The sequence below is a fragment of the Gymnoscopelus braueri genome (genome assembly GCF_963280865.1).
Source record: "Gymnoscopelus braueri genome assembly, chromosome: 6".
NCBI classification, from domain to species: domain Eukaryota; kingdom Metazoa; phylum Chordata; class Actinopteri; order Myctophiformes; family Myctophidae; genus Gymnoscopelus; species Gymnoscopelus braueri.
Window position 1 is genome coordinate 53,825,531 of NC_137607.1, and position 11,652 is coordinate 53,837,182.

The 11,652-nt window shown below is 43.7% G+C and overlaps 1 protein-coding gene across 2 annotated transcripts in view; it reads right to left on the reverse strand.

Moving 5' to 3' along the window:
- LOC308087499 (single-stranded DNA-binding protein 3-like) overlaps positions 1–7,802 on the reverse strand; it is a 14,775-nt gene extending 6,973 nt beyond the window's left edge. For both annotated transcript variants that reach the window (XM_080431409.1, XM_080431410.1), the window contains exons 1-4: positions 7,722–7,802; positions 4,638–4,764; positions 3,698–3,765; positions 766–830 (exon numbers count right to left, since the gene is read on the reverse strand). In XM_080431409.1, coding sequence (XP_080287535.1) covers positions 766–830; positions 3,698–3,765; positions 4,638–4,764; positions 7,722–7,742 — 281 coding nt within the window. In that variant the 5' untranslated portion in view covers positions 7,743–7,802. The remainder of the gene's footprint in view (positions 1–765; positions 831–3,697; positions 3,766–4,637; positions 4,765–7,721) is intronic.
- Between the last annotated feature and the right edge of the window lie 3,850 nt (positions 7,803–11,652).

Below are 11,652 nucleotides of genomic sequence, written 5' to 3' on the forward strand. Positions count from 1 at the left end.
GCTCAAGGCGCGATGCGGCATGTTGTGAGCTTGTAGATCTGCTATTTTTGCTATTTTTGATGTTTGTTCTTCAAGTGTGTCTATGATCTTTTATAAATATTTAACAAATGAAAATTATTAAAGAGCTTGCGACTAAATAATAACTATGGATCCATTGGAACCAGTGGTGGATAAAGTACTCAAATTCTTTACTTAAGTAAAAGTACCAATACTGCAATATAAAAATACTCTGTTACAAGTAAAAGTCCAGAATTCAAAATTTACTTGAGTAAAAGTACAAAAGTATTGGCATTTGGCAAAATGTACCAAAGGTAAAAGTACAAAAATAGCAGATCTACAAGCTCACAACGCATCGCATCGCGACGCGTTGTAAGCTTGTAGATCGGCTATTTTCAAATAGCCTAGGTATAAAATATGGCTTAAGTGGTTAATGTATGTTTTATAATATAATAATTTATATCTGAAAAGTAACTAGTAACTAAAGTTTTCAAATAATTGTAGTGGAGTAAAAGTACAATATTTGCCTCTGAGATGTAGTGGAGTAGAAGTAAAAGTATTGGAAATTGGAAATACTCAAGTAAAGTACAAATACCTCAAAATTGTACTTAAGTACAGTACTTAAGTAAATGTACTTAGTTACTTTCCACCACTGATTGGAACACAGGTTCAGTTTTTCCATTTCCTGAAAAGTAACGGTTTTGCACATACAAGTTTTCCGTCCCACAGCGACAATAAATAAATGGTATAAATGTAAAATGTACTAACATGTTCATCCCGGGCATTCCTGGCCCCATGGAGTTGGGCGGGGGTCTCATTCCCCCGCCATAATTCTGCACAAAGAGAAAAGAACACAACAGTCAGCATGGCCCCGCCCACCTGCTCGGTGTAAGTCAAATGGAAAGTTTGGAATCTTAATGAAGGTCAGCAACACTCATGTCTCCCACTAACCGCCGTTTAATTATGTGTATGTATGCTCTGTGTGCGTGAGCAGGTGTGTGAGGGGTGCTGTGTGTGTGTGTGTGTGTGTGTATGTGTGTGTGTGTGTGCGTGCGTGCGTGCGTGCGTGCGTGCGTGCGTGCGTGCGTGCGTGCGTGCGTGCGTGCGTGCGTGCGTGCGTGCGTGCGTGCGTGCGTGCGTGCGTGCGTGCGTGCGTGCGTGCGTGCGTGCGTGCGTGCGTGCGTGCGTGCGTGCGTGTGTGTGTGAGAGTGTGCGCTTCCCTATGAGTGTGTATGAATGTTTACATGGTAGTCCAGCAGGGGTTTTTGGCTGGCACTGTGTGTGTGTGTGTGTGTGTGTGTGTGTGTGTGTGTGTGTGTGTGTGTGTGTGTGTGTGTGTGTGTGTGTGTGTGTTTGGGTGAAAGAGAGAGAGGGGGGGGTGGGGTGGGGTGGGGGGGTGTATGTAGGGGCAGGCCACAGAGCAGCTCCACTCAGAGGCAGAGTTTTGTTCAGCAGACGATTACACTTGTCGAGCAGATGCCACACCAGCTGCTGTTACACTCACTGCCAAAGTCACCCAGCCAGGGTGGCACAGAACGGCACAGAGGGGCACAGGGAGTTTGTGTGCGCGTGTGTGTGTGTGTGTGTGTGTGTGTGTGTGTGTGTGTGTGTGTGTGTGTGTGTGTGTGTGTGTGTGTGTGTGTGTGTGTGTGTGTGTGTGTGTGTGTGTGTGTGTGTGCATACTTGCACATGTGTGACAGGGGGGGCGGTGTTGATTGGGGGGTGGGGGGCACTGTGCAAACTGTTTGGAAGTGGAATATTTTTAGGCAGACAGACGATCCGTACACATGTGCTGTGCTCGTGTATCCTGGATCTTCCATAAAGGAAGCCGTTTTACACCGAATCACACACTCCCAAGATGAAACGTGTTAAAAGGACACCCAGAGAGGGCCCCCTGCCCAACTACCAGTCAAAATGAATATATACATTCAAAGATTTGCACACAATTTCACGATTTTTCAAAAATAGCAGATCTACAAGCTCATAGCGCGGCACTCGGTGCCGCGCTATGAGCTTGTATATCTGCTATTTTTTAATAGCCAAAGTGTAAAATAATGCTTTTTTAGCTCAAATGAAAAAGTGACACAGATGCGTTCCAGGTCTTAATGGGTTAAGCTATTCTGCCTCAGTTGGTCTCTGTCGGTGGTGGTGGGGGGGGGGCAATTGTTTCAATGCTAAATCAAATGTGCACCATATCCACAAATATAGACTATTTGCATGTAATTTCATGATGTCCATTGGTGGAAAGCACTTGGGTTTATTCAACAACTTGTATTTCAAGCACCAGAGCCGAACTGCAACCTTCCCTGTTTGAGCTCCTGTTCATTTCCCCCTTCAGGTGACACTTTGGCTACGGAGGATAACGTCGCTGTCGGGCAGAAAGCTCTTAACTCCATATTCTAACTTTTTGTGTTTTTTCGTAAATGAACGCCCTACTTGATCGTACTACAGTGTCACACAAAACACAAAAGTATCAAAAGAAGCAGATCTGCAAGCTCGAAACATGGCGCGAAGTAACAGGTTTTGAGCTTGTAGATCTGCTACTTTTGCTATTTTTGAATTTTAATCCTGAAAATGAACAGTTTTGGACATATGAGGTTTCCACCCAACAGAGACGATTTAGAGAGTGGGTTAACCCACCTGAGAATATAAATGACATCATAATACAAAAAATGCACATTTGTATTATTTAAAGCCCCCCTCCTGCCAATTTTACTTCCTGTTTCCCCTCTATTGTTCTTACCAAACCATGTTCGGTTGTGGTTTGAACATACATTATGATACTATGATACTTCAATTCTCACAAAGACGATGTACTGTTCACGGAAAGTTAAAGCGAGCACAGCCACAGAATCAGTGCATAGTTTACTCCCCTCCCCTTCACCAACTCCATTACATTGCAGCCTAGATTTGAAAACAAGACTATGCAGTTACAGCAAGACCATCCCTCTGGAAGATGGGATTGGGACAATTATAGGTCACTGTTAGCCAAATAGTGTTTCAAGAGGAGTTTAAACTGGTTAACTCTCAACATGCACATAATTAATTATAATTAATAATTTGTTAGTTTGCCTCTAGAATCAATGTTGTCATTGGAAAACATTAAACGGCTCAACACACTAAAGATACAGGAGGGGCTTTAAAATCTAAACAGTTTGTATGGCTGGATCCTGGCTGCTGCAGACTGTGCAATATGTTTACAATTTAACATTACAACTCCTCGCAGCCCTTTAACATACATGTTTACTTATGTAAAGTGGCTTCAGCTTACTGTGCTTATGAATGCATGGGTGGGTGGGTGGGTGGGGGGGAGGGGGGATAACATAATCCACTAGCCTAGCCTGATGTGCTTGACTATCACTCTACATGGTCTCGATTTTATAGTTAAACTAACCACTTTCAAACTGGTGGCCCTAAAGAAATGTCCCTAAAATAGTAAATCCACAAGCTCACAACATGTGGCCATGTAGTTTGGCCCTTTTGGTTATAAAAAAAGGGCTTAAGTGCTTAATTGATCAGTTAATCAATAGGCCCCTACAGTGTGTGTGTGTGTGTGTGTGTGTGTGTGTGTGTGTGTGTGTGTGTGTGTGTGTGTGTGTGTGTGTGTGTGTGTGTGTGTGTGTGTGTGTGTGTGTGTGTGTGTGTGTGTGTGCGCGCGCGTTTGTGTGTGCGTGTGTATGTATGTGTGTGTGTCGTATACCTGTGGGCCCATGCCCCCCATGCCTCGGGGGGGATTCATTCTCATTGGACCTCCCATGTTTGGATGTCCTGTGACAGAAAGATGTGAGAAAAAGAGAGGATTGTTAGTCTTTGTTTTCATGTTCGGACACGTGTGTGTGTGTGTGTGTGTGTGTGTGTGTGTGTGTGTGTGTGTGTGTGTGTGTGTGTGTGTGTGTGTGTGTGTGTGTGTGTGTGCGTGTGCGTGCGTGCGTGCGTGTGTTTACAATGATAGGTAAATAGAGACATTCTGGAAGTATTTAAATTGATGATTTTCAAAGGTCAGATTCCTGTCGTTCAAACCCAACACAACATCAACACAATGAAACTCCTATCGGCTGTGTCTCACCTCGCAGGTCAATAGTCACCAGAGTATTTATCATAAGTGTGTGTACCCAGTACTACCCCTGAATGCATGTGTGTGTACCCCTGAATGCATGTGTGTGTACCCAGTGGTGTAAAGTACATTTACTCAAGTACCGTACTTAAGTAAAATATTGTACTTTTACTCCACTACAATTATTTGAAAACTTTAGTTACTAGCTACTTTGCAGATATAAATGATTACATTATAAAACATGTATTAACCACTTTAGCCCTATTTTATACAGGCTATTTGAAAATAGCCCTATTTTATACCTAGGCTATTTGAAAATAGCCGATCTACAAGCTCACAACGCGTCGCATTGCGAGCTTGTACATCTGCTATTTTCAAACATTTTAATACTTTAACTTTTGGTACTTAAGTACATTTTGATACCAATACTTTTGTACTTTTACTCAAGTAAATTTTGAATTCCGGACTTTTACTTGTAACAGAGTACTTCTACATTGCAGTATTGATACTTTTACTTAAGTAAAACATTTGAGTACTTTTCCCACCACTGGTACCCCTGAATGCATGTGTGCGTAACAGCACCTACCTTGTGGTCTGGTGGGGTCCAGGCTGTTTGGAAGAAGTGGTTGTGACCCAGGGATGCCCCCAGGGGGCTGATTTGGCATGCGGAGGGAGGGCCTGGGGCCACCTGGGTACCGTGGAGACATGAATGGCTGCAAGGACGGACAAGGACAGAAAGGGAGGAGGACAAAGAGTTAAGAATTTATTTCAGTATGATTACTATGGATAAAGCTATAACGAGTCATTGAGTCAAGTGTTGAGTAAACAGAAGTGATCAGCACCCTCTGCACTGTATTCTGATAACTAAATGCTGAACTCAACGTAGGATTGACCATGTTGTGATGAATTACCGTCTCAGGTCAGCAGGGGGAACTATTGTGTTGAGGAAAGATCTTTGAGGGGGGGGGGGCAGTCTTGATGCACTTCGGCAAGAAACAGGGATCGTTTTTAAGTTTTAGAAACGAGACCACAGCTTTCAAGAATGAATTTAGATTGAGGTGAAGGGATCATAAAGGAAAGACAGATAAAGGAGTGATGGAAAGAAATAAGGAGAGCAGAGAGGCCGTTTTAAAAGAATGAATGGAGAGAGCACAATAGAGACAAACGAAAGGCGAGAAGTTAATAGCAGGCAATGCCGTTTAAACCTTCTGCTCTGTTATTTATTTGAACTCTTCTGTAAACTATCAGACACCCATACGTCTCTCATGGAGACACAGTGGTGTGACTGATTCATAACAAGAACCAAAGACACTCTCCTCCTCACAGATGCTTCAGCGGTGAGAAGACCAGAACAAGCCCCAGACACCCATCCAGCATCAGCACACATCTAGTGAATAGTGTAAGCCAAATAGAAGACAAATGTTTTTCACAACTACCTGTGAGCATAATATCGTCTCTGTCGGGTGGAAACCTCATATGTCCAAAACTTGGACATAACTTTGGTTACTTTTCAGGATTCAAATTCAAAAGTAGCAACAGTAGCAGATGTACAAGCTCGAAACGCGTCGCGAATCGAGCTTGTAAATCTGCTATTTTTGATACAGTACTTTTGTGTGACGCTGTAGTGTGATCAAGTAGGGCATTGATTTACGAAAAAAAACACCACAAGTTAAAATGTGAAGATAAGAGATTTCTGCCCGACAGCGACCATATACTAGTATTATGAACGCAAGACACAGTTCAGTGTTTGATTATAAGACAGAGAACAAAGTCAAACAATCAAAACAGCTAGCATTGCACCACAGGAAACGTAGCAGGCCTACTGGTTTGAGAGCAGAGTTCGGCGGTAAGACGGTTACTGAGCAAAGCAACAGTCTGATATCTTTGCTGTCGAGCAGAAACCTCTTATCTCCATATTCTAACCAGGGTTGCCAGATCTGCTTATTATAATTTCCCCGCAAGATTTTATTTGAAAATAGCCGATCTACAAGCTCACAACGCGTCGCATTGCGACGCGTTGTGAGCTTGTAGATCGGCTATTTTCAAATAGCTGATGTATATGTTAAAGTGCTCATGTGGCCCATAATCGCTTCTTTTGGGCTGGTTTTCCTAGACATGGTTGCTTGTTTCTCTCACAGAATCTGGCAACACTGATTCTAACTAGTTGATCATTCTACAACGTCACACAGCTTGTCGATCTGCTACTTTTGCTCAGTGTCAGTGTGTGATGTGTGTGCGCCAGTGCGTCCGTGTGTTGTGAGGGACGGCTGGAGGATCAGTTATATAGCGAGGACTGTCTCCCCCCCTTCACCATCTCCTCTATCTTCTATTTCTCTCTCTCTCTTCTTCCGCTGTTCTTTCTGTGCAGTCTCGCCCTTCTCTGTTTCTTTTGCCTTTGGTTCCTTCTCCATTGCTCATCCTTTTGTCCATGTTGTGGTGGGCATGTTTGCGAGGGGGATGCACACGTGAGTGTGTGTGTGTGTGTGTGTGTGTGTGTGTGTGTGTGTGTGTGTGTGTGTGTGTGTGTGTGTGTGTGTGTGTGTGTGTGTTGCACAGTGTCAGGCCACGTTGCAATATTAATGGTGTATTGATGGACTATGGGCCTGGTGAGTGCTGGGCTGAGAGGAGGCCATCCAGATGCACCTCCACTCCTTACAGCTGGGCCAACGCAGCTAAATTATTCATCCCAGCAGCATCATGGATGCTGCACGTCCTGCCTGCAGCAACATGGGACCATGTGTGCCGTTTACGTGCAGCTCATGTGCTGTGCTTCTATGTACACAGTCAACATCTTGAGGGTTAATTCTAATAAGAGGCCGATTCTACAATGCTTTCCAAATCGGTAATTCTCAAACTTCTTTCATAATTCAAAATTGTTCAACATTTTTCAAACACTTTCAAGATTTTTCAAAAATGTTCATAAATAGCAGATGTACAAGCAGTGACGCGCTGTGAGCTTGTATATCGGCTATTTTTGAATAGCCAACGCCAAAATCTAAAATGACACAGATGCTTTCCCGGTTTGGCTTAACTTAAGTTACGAATGGATAAATTAACACAGAGGATGTTTACGGTGTACGTGTGCATATGTGACTATGTATGTGTGCAAGTGTCCTTGTGTGGGTATGTCTGTGTGTTGTGACATTGTGTATGTTCTAGTGTTGATTTCGTCGACTAAATATATGGACAATTTCGTCAACAAATAAAAACTATACTAAAATGTTAGTGAGGGATGAGTGGAGAAGAGATCCAGTAGAACTAAAAGGCAAGTCATTTTATGTTTGGTTGCGCTCGGGTGTTGCGCTCTGAAAATAGCAGATCTACAAGTTCACAACGGGTCGCGCTGCGACACGTTGTGAGCTTGTAGATCAGCTATTTTCAGCATGCAACCAAGTGTAAAAATCAGCCATTACGACGCCATCAAGGCACCGCCAAAATACATTTTAGTCGACTCACTGTAGAACATACTACAACTGTAGTATGTTCTTTATGTGTGTAAAGTGCCTGTTTTGCATGTGTGTCTGTGTATATTTGGTAGTGAATGAGTCACAGAGTGAGTGAGTGAGTGAGTGAGTGAGTGAGTGAGTGAGTGAGCGAGTGAGTGAGTGAGTGAGTGAGTGAGCGAGTGAGTGAGTGAGTGATAGGATGGGATGACGGTAGAGTGGCTCACCTGGCCGTGAGGCCCCATCATGGGGTTGTTGGGGTTGTGTGGGGGAGGCTGTGAATGGGGGGACGGCTGAGACCCTGGAGGACCCTGTAGAGGAAGGACACAAGCACATTCATTGAGTACATTTTGTAAATTCTCCTTGATAGGTTGCATTCCACACAGCTTCATGAAATCTTTTTTCTGCGTGGCAATGTTACATGATTATTATTACATTATGTACAATATGAAATTGTACAGTACATTTATCAATCTAAGTAGAAACCAGCGCAGATCCGAGCACAGAAATCATCTATGACAGGATTCACGTATGATCCATGAAGCCAGTCACAGCGTAAGAATAAGCGGCTTTGATAAATGTGGGGGATGATACACGATATACCCTAGATATGTGTAAAACAATCCAAGTGGAGAAACTTCTCCAAACTCGAAACGCACGTTCAATTGAACTTCTGTAGTTCCATTCGGCAGCCTGAAAAATGGCATCAAAGGAAGTTGGAAAAAAATCTGGGGTGGGGGGTTTCTTTTGTTTTCTTTCTTTGGTGGGATTGTTTTGATTTTGTCTATGGGTGTGTTATATTGTTTTTGACTATTTGTATAAGTATCACATGTGATAAATGTGAGAAAAGGCATAAAACATCATCTCACAACACATTTTTTAAACCCTGTTAATTGCAAACAATTTATGTTACGGATATATGACACATAGTCGATGTATTTTGCCATAATGCTATAGATTTGTAATTTGTAAGTAATATGCATAATTATGCTTAAATACCACTCATAATAAATGGTCTAATAACAATTCTCAGTCGCACTGCAAGTCCATGCTGACTCAAAAACTTGCATACACAAGTTCAGACTTATAGACTTCTGTCATACTGTACATCCATTTGGAAAATGAGGAAAATTATGTGAACATAGACAACAAAAAGAAATTGCTATGCTCATAAACGGGCACTCACATGCAGTTTGCAAAGACTATTCAAAATGACAGTTCTGTCATTTAACATCTGAATTTCATTTAGAAATTAAAATTCTCAAAGACCCCTCTGTTTCCTGACGAACCATCTCAAGAGTGAGGAGGACAGAGTAGAGAGAGGCTGCAGAGTGCAGACTGAATGGCGTGTCAATGAGGACCGCTGTGGTTTCAACTCAGTGGCTCCTCACGGCATTAACCTCATTAACCTCTTATCCACTCTTCCCAGTAACCTCATCTGACTCCGTGTAGCCAGCAGACACTCCAGCATGGATCTGCTGCTACTACAGTACAGAAGATATGGAGGACCACCCACCCTGCTAGACTCAGCTTATCTAGCGGCCTGTCATATAGGCTCAAGCACTCTTCTATCAGGTATCATTACAGGTGTGTGTGTGTGTGTGTGTGTGTGTATGTGTGTGTGTGTGTGTGTGTGTGTGTGTGTGTGTGTGTGTGTGTGTGTGTGTGTGTGTGTGTGTGTGTGTGTGTGTGTGTGTGTGTGTGTGTGTGTGTGTGTGTGCGCATGCGTGTGTGTGTGTGTGTGTGTGTGCGCGTGCAAGCGTGCGTGCGCGCGCGTGTGTGTGTCCTACTTCTACAGGTGTGTGTCTGACATCACAGTGAAAGGCTTCAGGATTAGGGGATTACCCGTGTGCAACATAACCTGAAAGACATGCACTGGCGGCTACACAGACACACACACGCACACACACACACACACACACACACACACACACACACACACACACACACACACACACACACACACACACACACACACACACACACACACACACACACACACACACACACACACACCTAGACACACATTATGAGTAACCGTATGAGTGACACCTCAGCACCTGGACAAGGACAATCAAGCCACAAACAGAATCTCTCTCATGAGAACTTTAACCCATTAAGACCTGAGGCCTGAGGTCTACAAATGCCTTCTAAATCAGTAGTTCTCAAGATTTTTCTAAAATGTTCAAGGCGCACTGTGAGCTTGTACATCTGCTATTTTTGAATAGCCAACGCTACAATCTAAAATGACACAGATGCTTTCCCGGTTTTAATGGGTTTTTAAACCAGTGATTCTCAACCTGTGGCACAGGGACCACAAGGGGGAACACAGTCGATCGCTTGATCATTAAAATAAACGTGCTGCCTTTCGGCTGCCGTGTTTTAAGTGGTCAGATTGGTGGGCCATGCGTGAGACGCTTTTGAGATTTTCATGTGGGCTCTGATCCAGAAAAGGTTGAGAATCACTGTGCTGAGACCTTATACCTGCCAATAAAAAAAAGATAAAACCATACAGCTGCAAAGATACCAGCATGTCCCTCTCATACGCACTCTCTCTCTCTCTCTCTCTCTCTCTCTCTCTCTCTCTCTCTCTCTCTCTCTCTCTCTCTCTCTCTCTCTCTCTCTCTCTCTCTCTCTCTCTCTCTCTCTCTCTCTCTCTCTCTCTCGTCTTTTGTCTCTGTTCTGTCATGTTTTGTTCCTTTGTTTCTTGTCCTTCTGTGGGGAACCACTTTGCATTTCGTTGCTGTCGGACGGAAACCTCTTATCTCCATATCTCAATTTTTCTGAAATTAATGCCACGCATCCTCATTCTACAGCGTCACACAAAGGTAACAAGAATAGCCGACGTTCAAGCTCAAACGCATTTTTTTAAAAGCTTGTAGATCCTCTATTTTAGCTATTTTTGAATTTGAATTCTGAAAAGTAACAAGCTTCGGACATATGAGGTTTTTCCACCGACAGAGACGATTTTTTGTCGTTAGCGAGTAAAACGGATGTTGAAACTCAAACTCAATCTGTCTCTCGGTCTCCCTCCGTTCTCCATGTCCTTCCCTTCCTCTCCACACCAGCCCCCCCCTGCCCCCCCCCCCCCGTCTCATTTCCCCCGTGTGAGTGCCCTGTTGGCACGCCTGTGATGGCGGTGCGCTGACAGCGCTAAGCACCAGGAACCTGTGGGCGCCGGTACAGTGGGAAAAATATACATGCCTGACTGACAGCTTCAAACAATATGTGTGCGCACGCACGCACGCACACACACACACTCACACACACACACACACACGCACACACACACGCACGCACACTGTGGCAGCAGTGCACCACGCGACACCAAGCTTCATGTCACTGCAGACACAAAGAGATGAGTGCACAGCATGAACACACCTCATAATCACGTAAATCACACGTGAGCACGATAAATGGGCAGAGGGAGCGTGCACGCACGCACACACACACACATACACATACACACACAGTTATGTGTTCATCCTCAGAAAAATAGACATACACATCTATGCAGCGCCGGTGACATAGAGCTTTCACAGCGTGCCGCGCGGCTGAAGGCATGCGACTAACAGACCTCGCCGAAGCTCTCAAGAAAAAAGTGTTTTTTTGTTGTTGTCCTGATCTCATGAGACATGAGCAGCTGGCAAATATTGATCTTATTCAATCTGCGGTCAGAAGAACGAGTCTCTCATCTGAGGACAAGTCTGACTGTCACTGTACTAACTAACCAGCTGCAGAGTATACACACACTCACATGTACATGTTTTGGAAATAATTTGCTTTCACATTAACCATTGAGACCTGGAGCGCATCTGTGTGTCATTTTTTGATTTGAGCTAAAAAAGCTTTATTTTACACTTTGGCTCTTCAAAAATAGCAGATATACAAGCTCATTGCCGCGCTATGAGCTTGTAGATCTGCTATTTTAGAAAAATCGGGAAAATTTGTGCAAATCTTTGAATATATATTCTTTTAAAGAGAAAATGTTTAACTCAAATCTGTGCTTCTGGGGGGGGTCCCTGGAACAACATATTTTGAGATGGGGGGGTCGGCAGCCAAATACATATCATGTTGGGGGTCCCTTGACATGAACAAGTTTGAGCACTACACTGATATAGAAACGTACGTTTTTCAGAAAACTTTAGAATTTAGAAG